The sequence below is a fragment of the Dendrobates tinctorius genome, unplaced genomic scaffold (genome assembly GCF_039654945.1).
Source record: "Dendrobates tinctorius isolate UK_male_01 unplaced genomic scaffold, ASM3965494v1 ptg000151l, whole genome shotgun sequence".
Taxonomy (NCBI): Eukaryota; Metazoa; Chordata; class Amphibia; order Anura; family Dendrobatidae; genus Dendrobates; species Dendrobates tinctorius.
Window position 1 is genome coordinate 18,535,555 of NW_027361818.1, and position 25,414 is coordinate 18,560,968.

General features: G+C 45.2%; 1 protein-coding gene across 6 annotated transcripts in view; it reads right to left on the reverse strand.

Moving 5' to 3' along the window:
• LOC141050262 (sulfotransferase 2B1-like) overlaps positions 1–25,414 on the reverse strand; it is a 181,526-nt gene that overhangs the window by 43,669 nt on the left and 112,443 nt on the right. For all 6 annotated transcript variants that reach the window (XM_073547142.1, XM_073547139.1, XM_073547143.1 and 3 more), the window contains 2 exons: positions 1,498–1,624; positions 1,331–1,425 (listed from right to left, as the gene is read on the reverse strand). In XM_073547142.1, coding sequence (XP_073403243.1) covers positions 1,331–1,425; positions 1,498–1,624 — 222 coding nt within the window. The remainder of the gene's footprint in view (positions 1–1,330; positions 1,426–1,497; positions 1,625–25,414) is intronic.

Sequence of the window (25,414 nt, forward strand, 5' to 3'; positions counted from 1 at the left end):
CCAACACGTGCGGTTATCCACCAAATTTGGATCCTTCAGATCGAGCCTGAAAACCCATCTCTTCAAAAAAGCTTACAACCTGTAATGACCACGTGGCCACCTCAACACCATTGGAATCACTGCAACCCCTGACCTACTGTCTCCTTCCCCACCATCCTGTAGCATGTAAGCCCACAAGGGCAGCGTCCTCTCTCCCCTCTGTATCAGTCTGTCATTGTTAGTCTGTTTACTGTAAGTGATATTTGTATTTTGATGTAACCCCTTCTCATGTACAGCACCATGGAATCAATGGTGCTATAGAAATACATAATAATAATAATAATAATAATAATAATAATCACCACAGCACAAAATGACAAGGTGGACATTTAGCTACTGAAAAAATATTAGAATGCTATACTCGTGCAGGAGCACAACGGAAGCAGTGCACAACACACTTGTATGAAATGTATCCTGCCAGCTTTGACTGTGGACCTAACTAATAGCCAAAAAAAAGTGCTGGAAGGTAAATTGAACAGCCACACTGGACACTAGCTAGCTACACTCTCTGACTGATATACAACTGCTTAGCTAACTAGATAAAATCTTGCTGCTAACAATTCCAGCAACAAGAGCAGCCTCTCTGCTCTGTTACAGTGTCAAAATGGCGCTAAAACAAGATGTCCACTCTTTGTATGGAGAGGGACATGTGATTTCAGCAGCCAATGACACAATCCGTGGTCTCAGGACATCGTGGATGTTTACTGCACCCTGATTGGCTAGCCGCAATGTGCACACATAAAGTTAGGGAAAAAAATGACTATTTACAAGAACGCCGCACCTCTGAACTCTGCAACCCCTTCCCCTCATCAAACACGTGCCAAACGCTCATGATACACCACCATTATCATTGCTAAAATGCTGAAAATGCTTTTGTGGCATCGCAAATATTTTCTCACCCTTTTTACCGAATGTTACCGATTTTATAATATTTTGCTCGTGTTTCCGATCACGAATCCAATCTGCCATATTTGTGCCAAATTTATGTTTGGCGAATGTTTTCCAAATCAATTCACTCATTACTATTCTTCACTAAAGGCATTAATGTAATTTGTATTTCTGCACCATTACAGCCATATATTTACTTTACATTACAAAATCCTGCTAACAGCTTCTCTTCAATCACACATTTGGATGACAAAACCATTCTCCTGATATTTTGGTTTTGCAAAGGTGGGATTTAAATCTATTACATTTTTAACCTTTTTTATGAGGTTTGTTTCTATACTTAAATTGGATATTCATAAGAATGTTTAATCTACATGTCACTAATTTCATATTAAAGATTTACCTTCCGAAGATCCTCATAGGTGTGAAACATAAAGTTATCTTTTCCCAGCAATTCCATCCATCCCTTGACATGATTAAACCAAGATCCATAAGGCACTGCAATGGATAAAATATGACAGCGGACAATATGCTTATAACTGACAATTTAGATTAATTTTAGTTACTTACTGTTTCCAGTTAAGAATTCTTTTAGAAAACTATCCATATTTTCTGGATCTTTGAAGACTGCACACATTATTGAAAAATAATAAAGGGACACTGCAGCATCTTTAGGGTGTCTGATTGTATATATGACCTAAAAAAAATTTCAAAAACAAATCAAAAATTTATATTGTTATATGATTGTTTATACAATTTTATGTTTGACTACTTACTTTTAAGATGTATTTCTGCAATGGTAATGTAAAATATGACGTAAGATTCCCTGGATTATCACATTGCAGAATCTTCTTTTTACACACTGAACTATGCTATGTCAGTGTGGGTGCTTGACCCCCCCTTCCTTTCCTTAGCTTGTCACACATTGCAGACTCTGCCTGCAGCTTCACAGCTGTAACACGACACTCAATCCTTCCTGCTCTTCCCCCCTCCCTTCCGAAAAGAATTTTCTTTGCCTAAGCCATGTGTGTGGATGCAAGTGTGGGAAATATTAAAGAGGCCTTAGCTCTGGCTCTGTCAGCGACAGAAATATGAAAATTACATGTCTGTGATGTGCACCAACCCAGCTTCCTGGTCCATGTTTTTCACGGTCCCAGAACCCATGGAAAAGGAGAAATGGATTTCTCCTGAATGGTGTGAAATAACTAGTTCAAGTTTAGTCTTGAATTAATGCCAGCGACAAGCTGTAAAAGTTGATACTATGTGCGTGTCTATACGAGGTACCCTCTGCGAGTTATGGTTATTATAAGTTTAGGAACCAGTTTTATAACCCTGAGATAGGGGGAGGACTGTCACAAGCCAGTCCCTTTAGTGAGGTCACAGGTCCCAAGGTATAAGGTATTTTCCCCTATCCCCTCCTTCATGCTAGCCTGGGATGCCGTGCCAATAGGATCTCAAATGCATTGGGACATCTGGCTCCAACCCCAGCATGGTTCTGCCTGAAATTATCTAAGCCATTATGTAAGTGTATTTTCTATATTAATCTTGTATTTTATTTGTAATTGTATTGTACATACTACTATTGTCTCATTTCGTAAAGCCTTTTTATCATCTGTAAACACTGCCTATCTTTCAGGAATAAACTATATAATTGTTTAGTTCTGCCTCATTGCTCTGTGGCAAATTTAAACGTGCCTATAAGCTAATTGTGCTACTGATTCGGGTTTGCTTCAAAACTCCTCTATTAATTTTAAATATTAATCAGATCAATCTGGAGCTGGTGGCAGTGAAGTGTGTTCTGGCCAGGTGGGTTGCTGGCAGTGACTGAGCTGGTTTTATAAGCTGATTGGGTGGCTGTGGCCAAAGCATTTATAACTCCCTCATTGCAAGCGGGCCTAACAACCATTGCACAACATGCAGCCCGTCCGGCGACTAATTATCCTAGGTGTAGTTCCCTGACTGACCTGAGGATAAGGTGGGTGCCAGAGAGCTGCAAGTTCCAAAGTGGAACTGGAAAGTGGCGTATCATAAATCCCGACAGCTTGTAACATATTGTAGCAGTGATGGGAGAACTAAAATAAACCCCCCTGCAGTAAATTGTTAGGGCCAGACTAGCTTGCTGTTTTTATCACATGATGCCAGTGGTGGGATAATAAAGATAAACCCCCCTGTGCCTGTGATAGCCGTGTGCGGCCAAAGCTCACGTACCCCCGATCGTGACCGATTGGTGGCAGCAGTGGGATCGTGACAGTTTCCTGTATAAAAGAAGGGATGGGATTTCTTTCAAAATGGTGTCAAAACTAAATTAATCCTCCCCAGAGGCCTAGAGTTGTCGGGTGATATAATATATCTTGATATTAATAACTGGCTTCTATATAATCTAATAGGATGTTTTTCCTAATGGGGAACCAAAACACAACACTGGATCACAACAGTTTAAGAAAGAACAAAACAGGAACTGATACTAATTATAAAATAGTAGTTGAGTTGTGATATAATGCACACCTTCATACTGTAACGCTTCCACCCCTTAGTGTTGTGAGTTCATTTTCCCCTTCACCATTGAGGTCTGATGAACTCCCTCTTCTGGTGAAGGAAGGTAGTGAGGCTGATTACAAAGCACCTGAGCAGAATGATGATGACTGGGTGACTGGGATTGCTGACTGGATATAAGGCAGCTGACTCCCTTCTGCCTTGCGGGTGATTACTCTGAGGGATTCTTGGAGTCCAGTCTGATTCCTGCTCCTCAAAAGCTAACTTTTCTGCTCTACTTTTTGCATTTGTGTTTTGGTTTTGTTTTGCCTTGTTTTTCTGGATTTCTGCCTTTCCCTGCTGGGTGAGCTGATTTCCTTTTTGCTCTGTCTTCAGATAATTCCTGAGTACTGATATAGTCTTTTTGAAGCCTAGTGTCTTCAGGGCCTTTTTCCCTATCAGTCTGTTGGCTCTTGTTTTTGAGAGGGTTTTGGCGGATTGCAGACAGCAGCTTTTCTATTCTGTCCTATTTAGTAAGCTTGGGCCCTATCATTTGCTCAGCCTATCTTTCTATCTGTGTGAGTGTTTTTTCATCTTGCTTCACCGTCCTTATATGTTGGGGGCTGCCTATTGCTTTGGGGTCTGCTCTGGGGCAGTTTAGATTTCCCTTTCTGTCTTTAGGCTATGTAGTTCTCCGGCTGTGATCGAGGGGTCTAGGGCACCGTAGGAACCCCCCACGGCTACTGCTAGTTGTTGTTGTTAGGTTCAGGGGTCTGCAATCCGATAGCTGCCAACGTCTCTGGTTTTCTGGACTTAGCAAGTATTTCTGTTTTTGCCTCCTACGGTGACTCATTCATAACACCTTAGTATGTCTGCGCAGTGATTGACAACTCATTTGTCCAGTTTCGTGCAGGGGAGTGCTGAGCTGTCTATGCAGTAATTGATGGCTCAGGTGTTCAGTCTGTTGCAGGGGTGTGATGAGCTGTTTGCATTCTTATTGACTGCTCGGCCGTCCAATCTGAGACTGAGAGGTGCAGAGCTCTCGCCAGATGATGACTATTCTCTTGATTACTCAGCTTTTCAACTGAGCTTTTAGGGCCAGTTAGCTGTCAGCCGTTGCTTCAGCTCTGTGTGCATTGTTTTCTCTGTGCCAAGTGCCTTGCTTCTTGATCTATCGCTGCCTGGCCTTGAACCTCATTCTGACCATCCATTTGTCTAATCCTTGTGTTCTGACCGGGTTTTCTTCTTTCCATTATGACCTTGGACTGTTACTTGACAACAATTTAATTTAATGATCTATGACAAACCCAACAGGATCCTTGTTGCTGAGACAATGATCATGATCAGGAGGGCCACACAGCTGAATACTACTGCACTTACTTCTGACAGTGGTCCACTAAAGTTTTGCGGAATGATGTATCTCTCAGATGCCAATTTCACAAAAGTGTTTCTGAGGTGCTTTATAAACGCTCAGGTTGTTCATGATGCCCCTTATTCTATGGTGCAGGACATGACCCAGGACATACAAATGGACAGCAGAATCCGTGAGAGACAAGGCAAACCGAAAGTTGAATTTGATACTTCCATGGAGAAAGTCCATTTACCAGAGGTGAAGCCATTGGAAGTTAGAGTTGCCAGTCTTGCTGTTGTGGAGAGAAAATGAAGATAAGATCTTGGATTCTGTCTGTACTCTCATCTCACAAAACATTTTCTCAAGAAGTGCCCAATTCATGCTCAGGCAATCAATCCATCAGGAGAACATCAGAGTCTGGGTGATGGCTGAGGTAGGCATCCAGACTCCCAGATATCTTTTTCTTCCTCTGATAGCATACTAATGTTATTCCTCAAGTACCAGATGATATCAGCATTAACATTCATTGATTGCGGGTCTGCTGCTAAGTTTATTGATTTGGGACAGATTCTAACATTAGGATTAGCGACAGTTAGATTAAAAAGACCCTTTCAAATTTTTGCCATTGACAAGACACCGTTAGTCTGGAATTTGGTCAAGAGTGTAATGGTGGATTTCAGTCGACAAGTATGAGCATTTCACTCTGAATCCATTTACTATTTTTTTTTTGGATAATTCACCTGCTATGTTGGGACTCGGACATTCATGGCAGCTTCTTCTCAAAGCTGCTATTGATTGATGTCAGAAGGAAATTGTTAAATGTAGCCCCAATTGTTACAATAAATGTCTTAAATATGTACAAATATGCTCCGCTAGTCTGAAGGGTCTTCCGGGGTTCCTGCAGGACATCAGAGTTGTGTTCTCTGAAAATGATGGGGAGATACTACCTGTCCATTGTCCTTCTGATTGTGCTAATAATCTTGTCCCTGTTGCCAAATTACCTTAAGCTCACCATTACAATTTGTCAGTGCCTGAATGGACAGCCATGAATGAATATGTTAACGAAAGTTTATGAAAGGGTCAAATCTTTCTGTCCTACTCCCCTATAGCTGCTTGACAGTCCTTGCCTTGATTTCCGAGAAATAAACAAAATCACAGTTAAAAATACCTACCAGCTTTCACTCATCCCCGACCTATATTATTAGCCTCTGGGGGCTAAGTGGTTTTCTAAACTTGATCATAGAAGGACTTACAATTTAATACGCATCTGGAACGGCGATGAGTGGAAAATTGCATTCTTGATATCAGAGGGTCTATTTGAAAATCTTATCATGCCATTTGAGTTATCAAATGCACCTTCTGTTTTCCAAAATGTTATGAATGATATTTTTTATGATTGCATTGGAAGATTTATTGTGGTTTATCTTGATGATATTCTAATTTTCTCTCTCAATGTGCACTCAAACCAGGAACATGTCTATGTAGAATTAAAAATATTGAGGAAGCATAAACTACGAATGAGAGAATCATTTACCAGTGTCTCCTCTATAAAAGACCCTACAGGATGGATGACTGCACACCCGGACACCATCTATAACATATTTCATAACTACTATGAGAATCTCTACTCTGCCTCACAACCACCCCTTCACACCTTATGCACAACTTCGTACGAGATCCCCGCCTACCCAAAATCCCTGAATCTATGACCCAACAACTCTATTCCGATATTTCTGAAGAAGAGATAGCTCTAAATATTTAAAATTTAAAAAAGGAAAGGCCCCTGGCCCTAACAGCCTCACAGCAATCTATTATAAAAAAAATTTAATGACACTCCTACCCAACATAAAAGGTTTTTGCAATTCCCTTTTGCATGGATCCCAGATGCCCCCAGAATTTTATGTGGCACACATCTCTGTAATACACAAGCCCAAGAGAGACCATCTCTTGACAAAAAATTATAGGCCCATTTCCCTATTAAGCATAGATTTAAAGATTTTTACATCAATCTTCACTAATAAACTAAATAATCTGCTACATTCTCTTATTCACAATGACCAGGTAGGCTTTATACCTGCGAAGCAAGCACCAGATAATATTAGAGAAAACCTTAACATTATCCACTCAGCAAATTTGCATAAAAAACAACTATTACTATTTGCCCTAGACAAAGAAAAGGCCTTTGACTCTCTATCATGGCCATATTTATTTTCTGTTCCCTCCAGGTTCGGTCTCCCTCCTCAATTCACCTCATGTCTTAAATTGTTATACGACTGCCCGACAGCATATCTAACACTTCCAACAACACACCCAATTTCGGTCAACATACAACGAGGCACTAGACAGGACTATCCACTATCCCCGTGTCTCTTCGCACTAGCTACGGAACCCCTAGCAGAAGCCATCAGGGCAAGCCCAAATATGACAGGACCCACAGACCTGGGTGACCAGTACAAAGTCAGTCTCTTTGCAGATTACCTCCTTCTAACTGTAACCAACCCCCATACTTCCCTCCCTAACCTATTTGCTCTTCTTCATGATTTTGAAAATATTTCAGGATTAAAGATAAATGTAGACAAATCTGAAGCACTATTCATGAACACTCCTAAAGATACGCAGGACGAAATTATTTCCCACTTCAAGTTTGTGAAAAAAGAGAACTACCTGACCAATCTGGGTATTAACTTGACATCAAATAGGTCGACACTCTTTAGGTGGAATTATATTCCTCTTAACCAGAATCTCCAAGCAGACCTTACTAGATGGTCTTCATCAAATCTATCATGGTTAGGCAGACTACCTTCAATAAAAATGGTGTCACTACCCAGATTCCTATACCTCTTTCGATTCTTACCAAGAGCAATACCAACTAAAACATGCTCTAGGATACATAATGAAATATCGAGATTTATATTGAAAGGAAAGAAACCCAGAATTTAATGAAAAGTCATGTTTTTCTATAGAAGACTAGGGGGTATATCACTACCTAACTTCGCATTGTACTTCAGGTCTGCACAAAAAGCTCAACTAACAAACATATGCTCGCACTACAATAAACCGAGATGGGTTCTCTTAGAATCCTTCCTCCTTAAACCATTTTCATTACCTGGCCTGATGTGTACTATGGAGAGACTCCAAAAAGGTATAAATATTAGAGCGCTCGTCGCAGCCCATTCTTTAATTCTCTGGAGGAAAGCCAGATTTAAATTTAAGTTACAGTATGTCCCGTCTCCACTGACCTCCCTCTTCTGTAACCCGATGTTCACTCCTGGTCTAGACCCATGCCAATTCTCATGGTGGATTTTAAAGGGGATCTCTACACTAAAACATTTGTGTTCGCTTTTCAACATATTACTAGATAAGCAAAAGTTTGTTAAAAAATATGATCCTCCGATCAGAGAAATTATGTGTATGAACCAGATGCTTCATTTTGCTAAGCAACTTTTGCCAAATAAAAATCCTCTTTGTATCTCAAGTTTCTGACAAAAATGTATAAATGACCCTATGGGAAGAGGTACAATATCTTGATATATTCAATTATTAACTCCCCTCACGATGAGACAAAATTGAATTATATGGTACATTGGGAGGAGGATATGGGCTTCAACTTACCTATTGAGGATTGGAGACTTTGCTGTGAGGCATTATCCAAGGGCAGTCACCAATCATCATTAGTAGCTAGAGTTGAGCGAAACGGGTCGAAAAATTTCAAAAGTCGCCGACTTTTGGCAAAGTCGGGTTTCATGAAACGAAACCCGACCCTAGGATGAGGTCGGCCACGAGGTCGGCGACTTACGCGCCAAAGTCGCGTTTCAAAAGTTTGTTTTGCGCTCTTTTTCAGCCAATCAGGATCCACGGACACTGTGGGCAACGTGATGACATAGGCAGGGGTCACCACCATCTTTCAGAAGGGCATGCAAGTGATTGGCTTGCTTTGGTGGGCGTCACAGGGGGTATAAAAGGGCATGCACGCCGACCGCCATCTTACTTCTGCCGATCTCAGTATAGGGAGAGGTTGCTGCTGATTCTGTAGGGAGAGCGTTAGGCAGGGAAGAAGACAAAAAAACTGCTTCTGCTGCTAGCGATTTGGCCTGCACAACACACCAGTCACTGTGTGTGCAGTGCAAGTGGAGGCTATATAGTGGTGTATCAGTGGTGTTGGTTGTTGGGCTGCCTTCTAAGGCTTCCTGACATTCCTGCATTGCTGTTTACCCACTGCTCCGCAAACTGCTTTTTTAAAAGCAATCCCAATTTTTTTTTTTTGTCCTGCTGAGAAGAAAAAAAAATTGCTTCTGCTGCTAGCAATTTGGCCTGCACAACACACCAGTCACTGTGTGTGCAGTGCAAGGGGAGGCTATATTGTGGTGTATCAGTGGTGTTGGTTGTTGGGCTGCCTTTTAAGGCTTCCTGACAGGCTGGCATTGCTGTTTACCCACTGCTCCGCAAACTGCTTTTTTAAAAGCAATCCAATCTCCCTTATCCTCTAGTCACTTTTGTCACAGCTGTGCCATCGAGCCTGTGACATAGCGCTCAGATATTCATTGGGCCTCACACAATCCAAAAGTGTCCAGTGTCCAAAAGTGTGTGCAGAGATTCAAAATCTCCCTTATCCTCTAGTCACTTTGGTCACAGCTGTGCCATCGAGCCTGTGACATAGCGCTCAGATATTCATTGGGCCTCACACAATCCAAAAGTGTCCAGTGTCCAAAAGTGTGTGCAGAGATTCAAAATCTCCCTTATCCTCTAGTCACTTTGGTCACAGCTGTGCCATCGAGCCTGTCACATAGCGCTCAGATATTCATTGGGCCTCACACAATCCAAAAGTGTCCAGTGTCCAAAAGTGTGTGCAGAGATTCAAAATCTCCCCTATCCTCTAGTCACTTTGGTCACAGCTGTGCCATCGAGCCTGTCACATAGCGCTCAGATATTCATTGGGCCTCACACAATCCAAAAGTGTCCAGTGTCCAAAAGTGTGTGCAGAGATTCAAAATCTCCCTTATCCTCTAGTCACTTTGGTCACAGCTGTGCCATCGAGCCTGTCACATAGCGCTCAGATATTCATTGGGCCTCACACAATCCAAAAGTGTCCAGTGTCCAAAAGTGTGTGCAGAGATTCAAAATCTCCCCTATCCTCTAGTCACTTTGGTCACAGCTGTGCCATCGAGCCTGTCACATATCGCTCAGATATTCATTGGGCCTCACACAATCCAAAAGTGTCCAGTGTCCAAAAGTGTGTGCAGAGATTCAAAATCTCCCTTATCATCTAGTCACTTTGGTCACAGCTGTGCCATCGAGCCTGTCACATAGCGCTCAGATATTCATTGGGCCTCACACAATCCAAAAGTGTCCAGTGTCCAAAAGTGTGTGCAGAGATTCAAAATCTCCCTTATCCTCTAGTCACTTTGGTCACAGCTGTGCCATCGAGCCTGTCACATAGCGCTCAGATATTCATTGGGCCTCACACAATCCAAAAGTGTCCAGTGTCCACAAGTGTCTGCAGAAATTCAAAATCTCCCCTGTCCTATAGACACCTTGTACCTTGTTTTACATTACTATATAGTTTGTTGGATTTTGTCTACATTTCTACCAAAAATGAGGAAGGCTGGTGGAAGAGGACATGGAATTGGGCGGGGGTTGGCAGCTGGTAATGATGGTGTTGGTGGTGGATCTGATGGTAGTGGCAAGAGCAAAATAGGACCGAATGCAGGAGGTGTTGAGCATGCGTCATCGTCTGGCTACATAAGGCCTCAAACGTTTAGTTTTCTAGGAGTTGGCAAACCGCTTTTAAAGCCAGAGCATCAGGAAAAAGTTTTGTCTTACATTGCTGACTCAGCCTCCAGCTCTATCGCCTCCTCTTCTTCAGTTGTAAAAAGTAAAAGCACTGAGTCGTCATTGGAGGCTCATGTTCATGAACCACAACTTTCCTTGTGTTCTTCACCCCAACCAAGATTGAAGGATGACGCAGGCCATACTACTGATTACTCCATGGAGCTGTTTTCACATACCATGCCTGGATTATCAAGTGAAATGGTGAATTACCCAGGCCAAGATGAATCTGACATGGAGTGCACTGATGCACAGCCGCTGATGGATGATTCTGCTGGTACATTCACTCAGAGCACTACATTGTCCTCGCAGTGTACAGAGCCAGATTCTGACCCTGATGAGACTCAGGTGAACCTTCCCGCACACTATACCACCATACACGGTGACACAGAGGAAGGTGCACATGACATAGAAGAGGAGGTGATGGATGACCCAGTTGTTGACCCAGATTGGCATCCATTGGGGGAAGAGGGTGCTGCTTCCAATAGCTCAGATGAGGAGGATCCACAGCAGACATCGACATCGCAACAGCTGTTATCTGGCAGGCCCGGAGCACTCCAAAGACAGGTTCCAAACATCAAAAGAGTTGCTGGACAGCTTGTCCAGAGGGTCAAAAGATCACAGCGTGCTAGGCCGCAAAATGTCTGCCAAAGTAGGAAGAGTGCAGTGTGGCACTTTTTTGAACAAAATCCTCATGATCAGGCCAAGGTTATCTGTAAGAAGTGCGCAAAGACCTTTAGCCGAGGGAAAAATCTGAAAAATTTGAATACCAGTTGCATGCTTAGACATTTAACCAGCATGCACTTGCAAGCGTGGACACAACACCAAACCTCAAGTGCCACATGTGCAACTGATCACAACGAAGGTAGTCAGCAACGCTACAATGTTTCCCCCACTGTAAGCCCACCGGTTAGCACAGCAGCAAATGTTGAGGTGTCGTTGCAAGGCCACAGCAGTCAGGGAATCCCACTGTTATATCAACGAAAGACTGATTCTAGGCCATCAGAAAGAACACCAACTCCATCACCATCATCAACCCTCTCTCAGTCCGCCCTGTCCACCGCTACTTCCACCATATGCAGCTCTCAAGTCCAGCTCACCCTCCCAGACACTATAAGTAGGTCAAGAAAGTACTCAGTCTCTCATCCGCGTACACTGGGTTTGAACGCCCACATTGCCAAACTAATCTCGTTTGAGATGATGCCCTTTCGGTTGGTGGAAAGCATAGCTTTCCGCGAACTCATGGCCTATGCAGTACCACGCTATGACCTACCCAGTTGCCACTTCTTCTCTCGCAAAGCCATCCCAGCCCTCCACCATCATGTGAAAGACCGCATTGTCCATGCACTCAAGCAGTCAGTGAGCGGAAAGGTGCACCTCACAACTGATGCATGGTCCAGTCGGCATGGCCAGGGCCGTTACGTGTCCATCACTGCGCACTGGGTTAATGTGGTGGATGCAGGGTCCACAGGGGACAGCGGTGGTGGGACAGTGCTGCCTAGCCCACGGTATAGGAAACAGTTGGCTGTAGGCGTTCGACCCTCCTCCTCCTCCTCCTGCAGAAGCGAAAGCTCGTCCACAGAGCGCAGTCGTACGAGCACTCCATCTGCAGCTGCCACTGTTGCACACGATGTGTCCCCCTATCGAGCAGCTAGTGGAAAGCGTCAGCAGGCTGTGTTGCAGATGATGTGTTTGGGCGACAGACACACCACCGAGGTGCTGGCCGAGTACTTGAAGCGACAAACTGAGTCATGGCTGGGCAGTGTACATCTTGAGGCAGGCAAGGTAGTTAGTGATAACGGCCGTAATTTTGTGGCAGCCATAGCCCTTTCAAAACTCAGCCACATACCTTGCTTGGCTCACACCTTGAACCTGGTGGTGCAGTGCTTCCTCAAAAATTATCCGGAGTTAACAGCCCTGCTCCAGAAGGTGCGAAGACTGTGCGCGCACATCCGCCGGTCGCCTGTACACTCCGTTCGTATGCAGAAGCTGCAGCGATTGCTCCACCTTCCCAACCACCGCCTCATTATCGACATTGCAACAAGGTGGAACTCCACCCTGCACATGGTGGAGCGGCTGTGCGAGCAGAGGCAGGCCATAATGCATTTGTGGGAGGATACACGGCCAGGCACTTTGAGAGCAGACATGGAGTTGACAGGTGTGCAGTGGTCGAAGCTGAAAGACCTCTGTAAAGTCCTTCAGTGTTTTGAGGAATGCACACGGCTGGTAAGCGCAGACGACGCCATCCTAAGCATGAGCATCCCACTTATGCGTCTGCTCATGCAAACTTTGACGCACCTTAAGGAGCAGGCGTCTGCAGCCAATGTTGATGAGGAGGAAGAGGAGGAGGGAATCCTTGATGACATTCAGCCATTGTCTGCTCAGGGACCTCTCCTGGACAAGGTGGAGGAAGAAGAGGAGGAGGAGGATGATGTTGGGGATGATTACTTAGGGGAGGAGGATGCATCTCGTGGGGCAAGTGAAAATGTTGGCGTGGCAAGGTCTGGTACAGGGTTTGTGCGTGACTGGAGGGATGTGGATTTGCCAGAAAGTGCTCCTCCACCCAGCACTCGCAGTGCATCATTGACACCGGGAACATTGGCCCACATGTCAGATTATGCCTTGCAGATCCTAAAAAGGGACCCACGCATTGCCAAAATGATGAACGATGACGACTACTGGTTGGCCAGCATCCTGGATCCACGCTATAAAGGCAAATTGCAAAACATCATGCCACAGGAGAACCTTGACCTAATATTGGCTAATAAACAAGCAACTCTGGTAAATCGGTTGCTTGAGGCATTCCCAGCACACAGCAGCGGTGATGGTTCTCACACGAGCCGTACGGGCCGGGGGCAGCTTGGCAGAGGTGTTCGTGGTGCACACAGCAGAAGTGGCGTTGGAGACAGGGGTTTCATGACAATGTTGTGGACTGATTTTTCAAATACCGCTCACACAACTGGTAATACTGCATCCATGGAAAGTGACAGGAGACAGCAGTTGTCAACTATGGTTACAAACTACTTTTCCTCCCATATCGATGTTCTCCCACACAGGTCATTCCCCTTTTACTATTGGGCCGCTAAACTGGACACCTGGCCTGAATTGGCCCAATATGCCTTACAGGAGCTCGCTTGCCCAGCTGCAAGTGTGCTATCGGAAAGAGTCTTCAGTGCAGCTGGATCAATCCTGACAGGAAAAAGGACCCGTCTGTCAACCCAAAATGTGGATGATCTAACCTTCATTAAAATGAACCATGCATGGGTTTCCAAGGATTTTGTCCCACCTTCTCTTGATGACACATAGGGTGACAGAAAAATGGCTTGCTTTGGTCCACCTCTTCCTGGGACTTCACCTATTTCGCCTTTTGCATCAGCTGAATGTCCAACATCAACATATGCCACTTTCTAAAACTCCCTAACTGTGCTGCCTCCCCCCCCATGGCCGGGGTCACCACCTAGCGCACGACACCGTGCGAGTGCCTTTGCCCTGGACAGGTGGGTAGGCCGACTCTTGGGCGCGGGCACTGGCACAGGGTCCCTCATAGTGCAATCAAGTGTCTCTGACGGTGGTGGTGCACACCCGCCGTCAGACACACCGCTGTACTATGAGGGGCCCAGTGCCAGTACCGACGCCCACGAGTGGGCCCCCCTTGCTTGGGCAGGGCCCCAGCATTTGCAATCTTTACCTCTCCCTGCTCCTCCGCTGTGTAATCTGGGCCGTCAAATCCATACTGGGCCTAACACCGTCTGAGCCTGCCTCCTGATGTATAGACATATATTTTGAATGTGTACGCTATCCATACATGTTATCTGGGGATACGGTACCCTTTCTAACCTTTGTGCAATCACGTGTAATCCATACTGGGCGTGAGAACGGCTGGCGAGCTGTTAAGGAAGCTACAGCACCTGTGGTTTGCACACGTAAGTTTTTCATTTTTTCAGGAATGACGGTTAGGCCTAATTCCGGAACTGCGGTTGACCTGCACTTACTGGGAAATCATTGTTCGCGGGTAATAATTGTAATCAGTGATCCCCATCACTAACGTTGTTAAGCGGGTTATCTGCACCTGTAAGCGACAAACGCTGGCCTTTTCAGTGTAGCGCACATGCAGCCACGGACATGTAAGGGCATGACACACCAGTTATTGGCCAATCTCATGTGCCAGAGACTCACGTGTCCCTCTAGTAAGCCGGACTCGGACCGCGGGGCATGACGGAGTCTCGTTCGTTAACGGAATTAAGCTTGCAATGTGTGCATCTGTTCTGTAGCTGGCATGGTTGAGGTTTCCCAGGTGGAGTCGAATTTAACCATAGGCTCCACTCCTGGTGGTGCCCTTCTGGACATTCCTTTAAGGTTCAGCTTTGCAACCATACTGCCCACGTAAAACAAACACTTTGCCTTCATGAACGCTGTTTGGAGGGTCATGACTCGTGGGAATGACGCCGCCCAATCAGTTAACCTGCTAGAGAGATCCTTCGTTGCTCCCAAGCATGACATCACACTCCCTAGGAAGAAGGTAATGCCACTGTGGCGACCGTACTCCTGGGGGCGACACAAGTGCACTGATGCCCAGCCACTGCTCGATGAATCTGCTGGTACATTGACCCAGACCACTACATTCCCCTCGCACGCTACCCGGCCTGAATCTGACCCTGATGAAACTCAGGTTACCCTTCCCATATACAGTTCCATCTTACACGGTGACAAAGAGGAAGCTTCAGATGAAAGTGCAGGTTCGGCCCACCCGCCATCAGACACACCACCGTACTATCAGGGGCCCTGTGCCAGTGCCGTCGCCAATGAGTGGGCCCCCCCTGCTTGCTCAGGATCACAGCACTTGCAAAGTTGAAATACTGTGCAGTGAGATGGAAGATGGGGACGACGAGGAGTCTAGACTAGTACAGGGATTCCCTAGCGAGGAGACTTATTTGATTGTTTTCAATGTTGGGACAGCAATTTTTGGGGAGCACTATACTCTGGAGAATGATAGATGGGGCCCACCATACACTGGAACATTCCAAAGGTGGACATCAGACACTGGAGCAGCATTTACAGGGCCCATTATACACTAGAGCATTAGAAATGGGGCCCATTATGTTTGGAGCATTATTTGGGCCCATAAGACAGTGGAGCTTCATCCATGGGGACCAACATATACTGTAGCATTATGTGGAGCTCATCATATACTGTTTCAAACATTATATGGGACCAATGATTCTGTATGGAGAAATAGATGGGCCTCGTCATGAGATGTAAAAAGTGAAGTATTTTTCATTGTACTATACCGCTATTTCTCTGCCGTATCGGAGCATGATGAGTTGTGGTATGTGTTAAAGGGGCGCTCTTTCACCCAGGGCACATGAAAACCTGCAGCCAGCCCTCCCCCCCACAACTTTAGCCAAATAACCCCCATTTTTCAGTGTGTAACTTGTATTATGAAGTTAATTAAGGTTGACAAGCTTAAGTAATAAGAATTGATGCTTTTGGCATTCAAATGGGCACTGTAGGTGTGTTTCCTGTCCTCCTCTCACTGCCGACTTTTATTCCCCATTGACTTACATTGGGTTTCGTGTTTCGGGATGACCCCGACTTTTCCCTATAATCGGACGATCTTGCTCGACCCGACAGTCGGGTTTCACGAAACGAAACGCGACCCTAAAAAACCAAAAGTCTCTCCACTCTATTAGTAGCTGAAGGTTCTACACAGAACCTACCACGTCCCATCCAAACTACAGAGCATATATCCAAAAGTATCTGCCCTATGTTTCAGAGGGTGTAATCTACATGGAGATATGAAGCATATATGGTGGACTTGCCCAGTTGTTTTGGATCTCTGGCAAAAGGTAAAACTTCTAGTAGATCGAATGTTTGGCCGGAAAATCGACTTAGACCTTGCTGTCTTCCTCCTAAGAGCAAGACATCCTTCACTCCCTAAAGGTCCACATAAATTGGTAAATTTTCTTTTTATGGCCACCAAAATCCATATCGTCGCAAAATGGAAATCTCCTTCGCTCTCAATATTACTTGTTAAAGAAAGAATGAATAATATTATGATATTTGAGAGGATTGAAGCTACTAGAAATGATATGTGGGAACCATTTTTCAAACTCTGGAACCCCTGGATGGAGCTAGAGTCGGGCCTACAATTGGATCAGGTGATGCGCCTCTCCCCTTAGCTCTGTGGGGATGGGGGGACGGGAGGAGGGAGGCGAGAGTTGTGATGTATATTTGTCACTTCTCTGTTGTGGAATTTCAGATTGGCTTTGATCGGACCAGAGCGGGCTCTGAAGTTAAGTTAATGAATTAATACAACTATTGTTAAGCTACATACTATGGATTCATTGTCTCTTTCCTATTGTGTCATCCTCCTATTGTCATTGTCTTGTCTCCCCCATGTTGAATCCATATCTGTTATGGATGTTAAAAGTTAAAATTTGAATTTCGCCAACGAAGGAAAATTTTCTCATGCAAAATTGTGTCCAGTTTAAAATGTTTCAATAAAAGCCTTATTGAAAGTAAAAATGTTGAGGAAGAACTCTTTCTTTGCAAAATTAAAGAAATGTCTTATTTCTGTTCAGGAAATATCATTCTTGGGATGTGTCTTGTCTGCAGAAAGATTTAGAATGGACCCTGGGAAGGTGCAGGCCATAATTGATTGGATTCAACCTCGTGACCTTGAAGCTTTACAACGTTTTCTTGGATTCAGCAACAAATATAGGGAATTTGTCAAGGAATTTTGAAAAATTGCTAAGCCTCTTACAGACCTCACACGCAAGGGGGCGAATCTCAAGGTTTGATTGCCGGATGTTATCAGGGCTTCTGAAAAATTAAAAAAATTCATTGTGGAGGAGGATGCTTCAGAGGTTGGGGTGGTGACCGTTTTTTCACAGGGGCCCAAAATTATGAAGAACCTATGCCCATGTGCTTTTTTCTCTGCTGAAAGAAATTATGATGTTGGGAATTATGAGTTACTTTCTGTTAATCTGGCCTTTGAGGAATGGAGGCATATTTTTAAATGTGCGGTTCATCAAATTACTGTATTCACATATCACAAAAATCTAGCTTACATTGAGTCAGCTAAATGATTAACCCCCAGACAGGCCAGATGGCAGTTGTTTTTCTCTAGGTTTAATTTCACATTAAGGCCGGAGTCAAAAAATGTGAAAGCTGATAATGTATCTAGCACCCTTGAATCAATTTCTCCTCCAGAACATACATCTTCCATTTTTCATAAGGGTATTGAGGTTTTCATGGTAACCACAGAGTTGGAACAGGAGATCCTATAATAGTCCAGGCGTTGACTCCTTATGCTACTCCAGGGTCGAAATAATTTGTGCCTGTGTATCTAAGATTGCATCTGGTACAGGAGTTTCATGTTTCCATGTTGAGAAGTCATCCTGGGGTTACTGCTACACGGAAAACAATTGCTAGGTTTTTTTGGTGACTGTCAGGAATCCTCTTTTGCGATCCCAATTATATGTCCGGGATTTATTTGTATATCCCACTTTCCAGTCCCTTTAGGAACTTGCAGCTCTCTGGTGCCCTCTTTATCCTCAGGTCAGTCAAGGAACTACACCTACTATAGGATAAGCAGTCATCAGAAAGGCTACCTTGCTGTGTACTGACTATTGGGCAATCTTCAATTAGGGTGGTATGCATATCCCCAGTCTCAGGCAGGAAATGCACACATAAACCTCCGAACCGTCACTGCCAGGGTTTTCCAAATCCCCCAGAATACTTTGCTGTCACCAAAGTGTTAGGCGTCCAGTTTCCCCCACTGCACAAAGGGAATTTCAAGCCATGTCCTCTGCGGTCTCCCACTCTTCTGCGGCCGCAGAGATTCCTGCTCAGCAGAGATGTCATTCCCAGCATCTTGCCCAGACTAATGCCAGGCATCTGGTTGCTCCTTCTGGCTCGGCTATAACACCATTCTTGAGTCAGCAGCGAGCAAACGCTCCTGGGACTAAGTCCTGTCGTTTTCCTTTTGAGCATGCGCATGGGACGACCTCTCTTTGGGGGTCGGAGGTCACATGCGCAGGTTCTGATCCTGCTCCGATTAGACCACTAGGAAGGTCCCGGAAGGACGCTGCTATAAAAGAGTCGCATGGCTGCTCGACCATGCGCTAGTATAGACTCTTGTTGCTATTTGTGTGAGTGATAATGGATGCATGAAACTGGTGACTGACTTATTATTCACTCCCCTTCCTTGGATATGCATGTTGTAGGGCTATCAGAGTCAGAGCCTACTAGTGGCACTGTCTTGGGCCACTGTGCTACCTAATCACAGCATCTCACTTAGTGCCTCAAGGTGCTGTTCAGCTCTAGGCACCTCAGTACCACATTAAGTCACTGCATTCGCCAGTGTGACACCGTGCCCAAGTCTAGTGCTTTCCTTCCCTGGTCTGGGTGGTTAGTGTAATCTGCCAGAGTGGTGCAGTGTGCACTTGGTGCACTTACAGTTTGGTTACCCTCTTTCTGACACTGTAGCCGTGGTGCTGAGCGCTAGTGTTTTAGACAGACTCTAACCCTTTGCCTTGGGGCAGAGTCCTGTGACTGTTTAATAGTGCTCACCCAGCCGAGCCCTGTGAGGTAAACAGGCTTCGTTATTTACACTTAGTGGCTAGGCGGTTCTGTAACGCAACAGAACTCATTCCAGTACACACCGCGTGACGCTAACCCGCGTGTGTTCATTTGCTATTTTGCCGCATAACCTCTGCCATTACCAAGCAGGAGGGAACAACTCTGCACGGTGGACCCCGGGCTGCAAAGGCACCTTTGTTTCCATCCTCTATTACTTGGTGCATTCCGCTAGCCCCATAACAACTTATACATATCAGTCAACGGTATGCCGTATGGAGGAGGGGAGGGTAACCTTCCCAAAATAACGGGTTCAAATGCACAGCTACCTATAGCTGATTCCCCAGGCAATAACCCCCCTTTGTCTGGGCCTCTGAGCTTTATACGATTGCCCAAAAACAAGGGTCTCCCCCTTGATGACCTCACAGGGTGGGCTGGTTATGCCCCCTTTTGGAAAGTTATTAAGAAACTTCTGTGGGCCATATCTCGGGCTGCGAGGCTCCCAGAGTGATGACAGGAGTTTTATATGTCTTCTTACAAAATTATCTTTCATTTAGACCAAACATACCGTGTCTGGGAGGTACAAGCAGGCAGAAATCCATTTTTCGGGTTCTGGCATCCGCACAAGCTGCAAAACGCTGCTGTGAATAGGTTTAATTATGCAGATTCCAAAAATATAAGCTTTATGCCTCTATGATTATTCTTTATCATTATATTCGAGTTTGAATGAACCAAGAGACATGTGCTTTTGGACCTTTACTTCCGTCTTGAGCTGGACAGACCATTTTCTCGCATTACACAAAGCTAGTATAGCTAGAGGGAGGGGTGAGTGGACATTCCAACAGGGAGAACAAGGAAGGGGGCAGGAAGCATGTGGGGGGTAAAATTACACAGTGCAGAGAGAGAGAACTGCAGCTATGGGCCTGCACATGAGAAGCTCAGAGTTACACTGCAAAAACGTGATGGGGAGGGGCAGCATGAGCTCTGGATGTGTACATAGAAGTTTAGGAGTTATTCATGTTTCTGACAGTGGCCGTCAGAGAATAAAGATATTAAAGATTTTGTATCCACTTGTGAAGTTTGCGCATGTGCTAAATTCCGTCACAACCAGATAGCCAGGGAATTGGCTCCATTGTTAACTCCTGATAGACCATGGACCCAGAGGCGTATCTAGGCTTCCTGGCACCCGGGGCAAGAATTTGGTTCGGCGCCCCCCCCCACACTAAGTACATATGCGACTTGCACACTTAGCCATGTACCCACGAGCTGCTCTCCCTAATGCTCTCAATGTTCAGTAAAAAACTGAAAGCAGGATGAGAAGCTCGTTGTCAAGTATGAAAATCGCATATGAGTGAAGTGTCCATGTGATGAGTACTGGAACCTGCAGAGCTGAGTCCTGACATTGCAGCTTTTGAATTCTCACAACGAATGCACTGCACACTTTTAGGATTCTCCCTTGCTGATGTACAGTCATGTCAGCACAAGTATGTGATTTGTATACTTCTGGCCACATTCCGACTAGACGTGCCCGGCCTCGCCCTGTTCATTTTCATTGAGAGAGGCCACACATGTCTAGTCAGCATGTGACCGCATGTATGTAAATTACCGGCACGAGAGAATCCTGACAGCATTCAGTGAGCACTGTGAGAATTCAGAAGTCTGCAGTCACATAGAATGACTGCAGACTCCGTACAAACCTGGAAAACCCCTTTAATGTTCCTAACAAATAAAAACATGAGAATTAGTCAGTATCACAAATAACATTTACATCCAGGTACCTTATAGATGACGTCGTCTCTGGAGTCGTTCTCCTTCTTTTTTTCTTCTTGTCCAGACCCCATGATGAGTTTTCTCATCCACAGCCGTCTCTGCGGACTTCCATCTTCTCCGGTCTTCTGCAGCAAATCTCCACACGATGCCCTTAAAGACAGAAGTGTCATTGTAATGCTCCTAAATACAAATATCTGCAATATACTGTCGCCTCACACTATTCCCCTCCCTCCTCTAACATCCCTCTGTTCACCATACTGTCTCATCATATATTTACCCCCCTCACTCTCTATACTGTCTGCTCACACATACCCCCGACTCCCCTTACTGTGTCCACATACATTAACCCGTTCGCTCCCCATACTGTCTCCTCATACATACTCTGTGTCCTCAAATCTCCCCACACACATTAAATCCCCCCATCCCCACTCCAAATCCCTCACACACATTAAATACCCCCCATCCACACTACAAATCCCTCACACACATTAAGTAACCCCCATCCACACTCCAAATCCCTCACACATTAACCCCATCCCCAATCATTAACCCCCATCCCGACTCCAAATCCCCCACACATTAAATAACCCCCATCCCCACTACCAAATCCCCATCCCCACTCCCAAATCCCCCTCCACACATAATGTACCCCCCACTCCAAATCCCCCACTCATTAACCCCCCACACATTAATTCCATTCCCACTCATTAACCCTCCACAAATTAATTCCATCCCCATTCATTAACCCCCACTCAATAACCCACCACACATTAACCCCCATCCCCACTCATTAACCCCCCACACATTAACCCCCATCCCCACTCATTAACCCCCCACACATTAACCCCATCCCCACTCTTTACCCCCCACACAGTAACCCCATCCCCACTTTTTACCCCCCACACAGTAACCCCCATCCCCACTCATTAACCCCCATCCATTAACCCCATCCCCACTCTTTAACCCCCCCACACATTAATCCCCATCCCCACATTAACCTCATCCCCACTCATTAACCCCCCACGCATTAACCCCAATCCCACTCATTAACCCCCCCACGCATTAACCCCATCCCCACTCATTAACCCCACTACACATTAACCCCATCGCCACACATTAACCCCCCCATCTTCGGTGGTTTCTTCAGCTCCACATTGGAGCACACTTACCACCAGCGCTGAGCGTTCACTCTGGGCACCGGGGAGTGACATTAGCAGCGTGATCACATGTCACGCTGCAGACGTCGCTCTGGCCAGGCGGTCAGAGCTGCAATTGTACTGGCGTCTATACAGACGCCAGTACAATTGCTGCCTTGGAGCCGGCACGCGCACCTTCTCTGCGCCAGCTGTCAGCTTGACAGCTGACACAGAGAACCGCCGACTCTCAGGCCAGGGGGGGCGGCAGAACGCAGCCGCCAGGGAGGACACTGCGGACCGCTGCATTAGGCGGCCCGGACTGCGCCCCCTGCTGGCTGCGCCCGGGGTAACTGCCCCGGCTGCCTCCCCTAGATACACCCCTGCATGGACCCATTTTTCATCACGGATTTGCCTTTGTGTGGTGGGAAAACTGGTATTTGGGTGGTTGTTGACTGTTTCAGCAAACAAGCTAATTTTTTTTCCTTTGTCAGAATTACCTAATGCAAAGGCACTTTCTATGTTGTTCATTTCTCACATTGTAAGGCTACATGGGCTCCCTCTTAACATTGTGTCTGATAAGTGAGTGCAATTTGTTTCTAAATTCTCTAGAGCTTTTTGTTGTAAATTGAAGATTGACTTGTCATTTTACTCTGCATACCACCTTGAAACCATTGGTCAGACTGAGAGGACAAATCAATCTTTGGAACAAATTTTAAGGTGCTTTGTAGCAGCTCGGCAGGGAGTTTGCTCTTTCTTTTTACCTATTGCTGAGTCTGCCTTACCCCAATTTTGTTGAGTTTTCTAGGATTGGTTCTGAATGTCCTGAGGTGGAAGTCGCTGTGAGACATAGGGATATCTAGAAGCAGGTTCAAAAGAATATTGGGAGCAATCATATTGACCGATAACGGAATGCAGATAGAAGATTTTCGATTGGTCCTGTTTTAAAAGGTTGGATATAGGGTTTGGCTGTCATCAAGAAACAATAAACTTAAGGTACCTTTGACGAAGTTGGAGCTGAAGTTCATCAGTTCCTATGAAATTCTGGAAGCGGTCAATCAGGTGGAATGTAGGATTAAGGGTCCTCCATCTTTCCGCATCCCTAACGCTTTCTGTAAATCCTTGTTGAAGGAATTTGTCCCCTTGGTGGTGCCGCCCTCATTCCCACCTCTGCAAGTCACTCTTAAAAGCAGTTGAGGGTATGATATGCAGAGTTGTATCCTCTCATAGGGTCCAAAATTCCCTCAAACACCTCATTCACTGGAGGGGATACAGACCTGGACAGAGATTCTGGTTCCCAAATCGAGATGTGAAGAACCAAGCGGTTAGTCAGGGCCTTCCATCTGAAGTTCCCTGGGGATCTGGTGCGCCCCTTAGAAGAGGGAGTACTGTAATGATTCGAACAGTCAGTATGTCTGTACAGTGATTGACAGCTCAGTTTTCCAGTCTAATGCAGTGGCCTGCTTAGCTGTCTGTGCTTGTATTGACAGCTCAGCCGTCCAATCTGAGACTGGGAGTTGCTGAGTTCTCGCCAGCTGCTGCCTATTCTCTTGATTGCTCAGCTATTTAACTGAGCTGGCAGGGCCAGATAGTTGTCAGTCATAGCTTCAGTTCTGTGTGGATTGTTCTCCCTGTGCCAAGTGCCTTGCTTATTGATCTATCGCTGCCTGACCTTGGACCTCATTCTCACCATCCATTTGTCTAATCCTTCTGCTTTGTTTCGCTATCCTCCCTGTATTTTGACCTCAAACTGCTACTTGAATATGCTTTTGTCTTTTCCCTCTGTTTATGATGTACCCTCCTGGTTAATGACCTCGGACTAGTTGACTATCCCAACTCAAGGTTTGTCCATGGAAAGTGACTCAGTGTCACACAAACCAGTTTTTCCTGTATGACCTTCGCAGCAGTTTGCTAGGAGTCCTTATCTTGCTGCAACACTTTCCAGTGAATTTGACATATTCATTATTTCATCAGTTTTTCATTAGCATTGGATTTTAAATTTGGAGGCTTTTGGTCTAGGAGAGGCATATCTGAATGTTACACCTTGTCATGGCTGGTGGGCACATACAGATTGACCTATGTGTGTGCCATCATTAGTTTTATATGTATATTCTATAAAGAGTAATGTAGTTTAACCTTTTGATATTCCATAGTCAACTTCTATAATTTTTATCTGGTTTCAGGTGTGACTTTCATATTGGAGAAGATAGGTAGAATCGAGCTTTTAATGAACCATTTAAAATGCAAATATCATCAAATGGTGATACACCTGATGCAACACGAGCACATTACAGCACAGTGCACACATTGCAATATGAGGACCAACACCGTTCGACTTGCATCTTAATCATGGTACATGCATGGGAGTACTGAAGAAATTTAAATAGTCTCCCAAGCAAACTACTCCAGGTGATCCAATCAGAAAAATATCCCAGGAGCATTTAAAGAGACAGCTGCATGGAAACAAGAATATTATAAAATATATATATATATATATATATATATATATCTGTAAACTTCCTTGTCACCCCCACCGGGGGTGGTCTTTGTTGTCATTTCTCAATCTCGGGTCCTCTACCAGAGGCCTGGGAGTTTGAGAGTTCTGCACAGGATCTTAGTTCTTCCGACCATTGCGCTTTTCTCGACAGAGAACTCAGATGTTGCTCCTGGGATCTGTTGTAGCCATTCTTCCAACTTAGTGGTCACTGCACCAAGTGGTCTAATCACCACTGGAATCACTGTTGCCTTCACCTTCCACATCTTCTCCAGTTCTCTTTTGAAGCCCTGGTATTTCTCCAGCTTCTCATATGCCTTCATTCTGATGTTGCTGTCACGTGGCACTGCCAAATCTATTATAATTGCTGTATTCTGGTCCTTGTCTACTATGAAAATGTCTGGTTGGTTAGCCAACACCGGCAGATTCCTGCTTCTATGGATCTGGTACTTAGTGCTTGCTCTTATGCTTCTATGATTAGTGCCTCTGTGCTGTCTCAGAGTCCAGCTTTCTCCAGCCATAAGTAGGATTTCTTCATGTCAGCTACCTCCATTATCTGTCGATAGTATATCCCATGCAGCGGCTTGTCTTGCCATGGCGCTTCAGGTTCCTGTTCTTCCATCCACATCTGTTGTTGCTGCCTTAGGCTTTCTTTCAGCATATCATCTTTTGATGCAATTTTTCTTATGTATTCCTGGATACTCCTTGTTTCATCCATGATGGTGGCTTGGATGCTTATCAAGCCTCGACCACCCTCCTTTCTGTTTGTATACAATCCTTGGGTGCCAGACTTAGGGTGGAGACCTCCATGCATTGTGAGGAGCTTTCATGTCTTCACATCTGCAGCTTCCATCTCTTCTT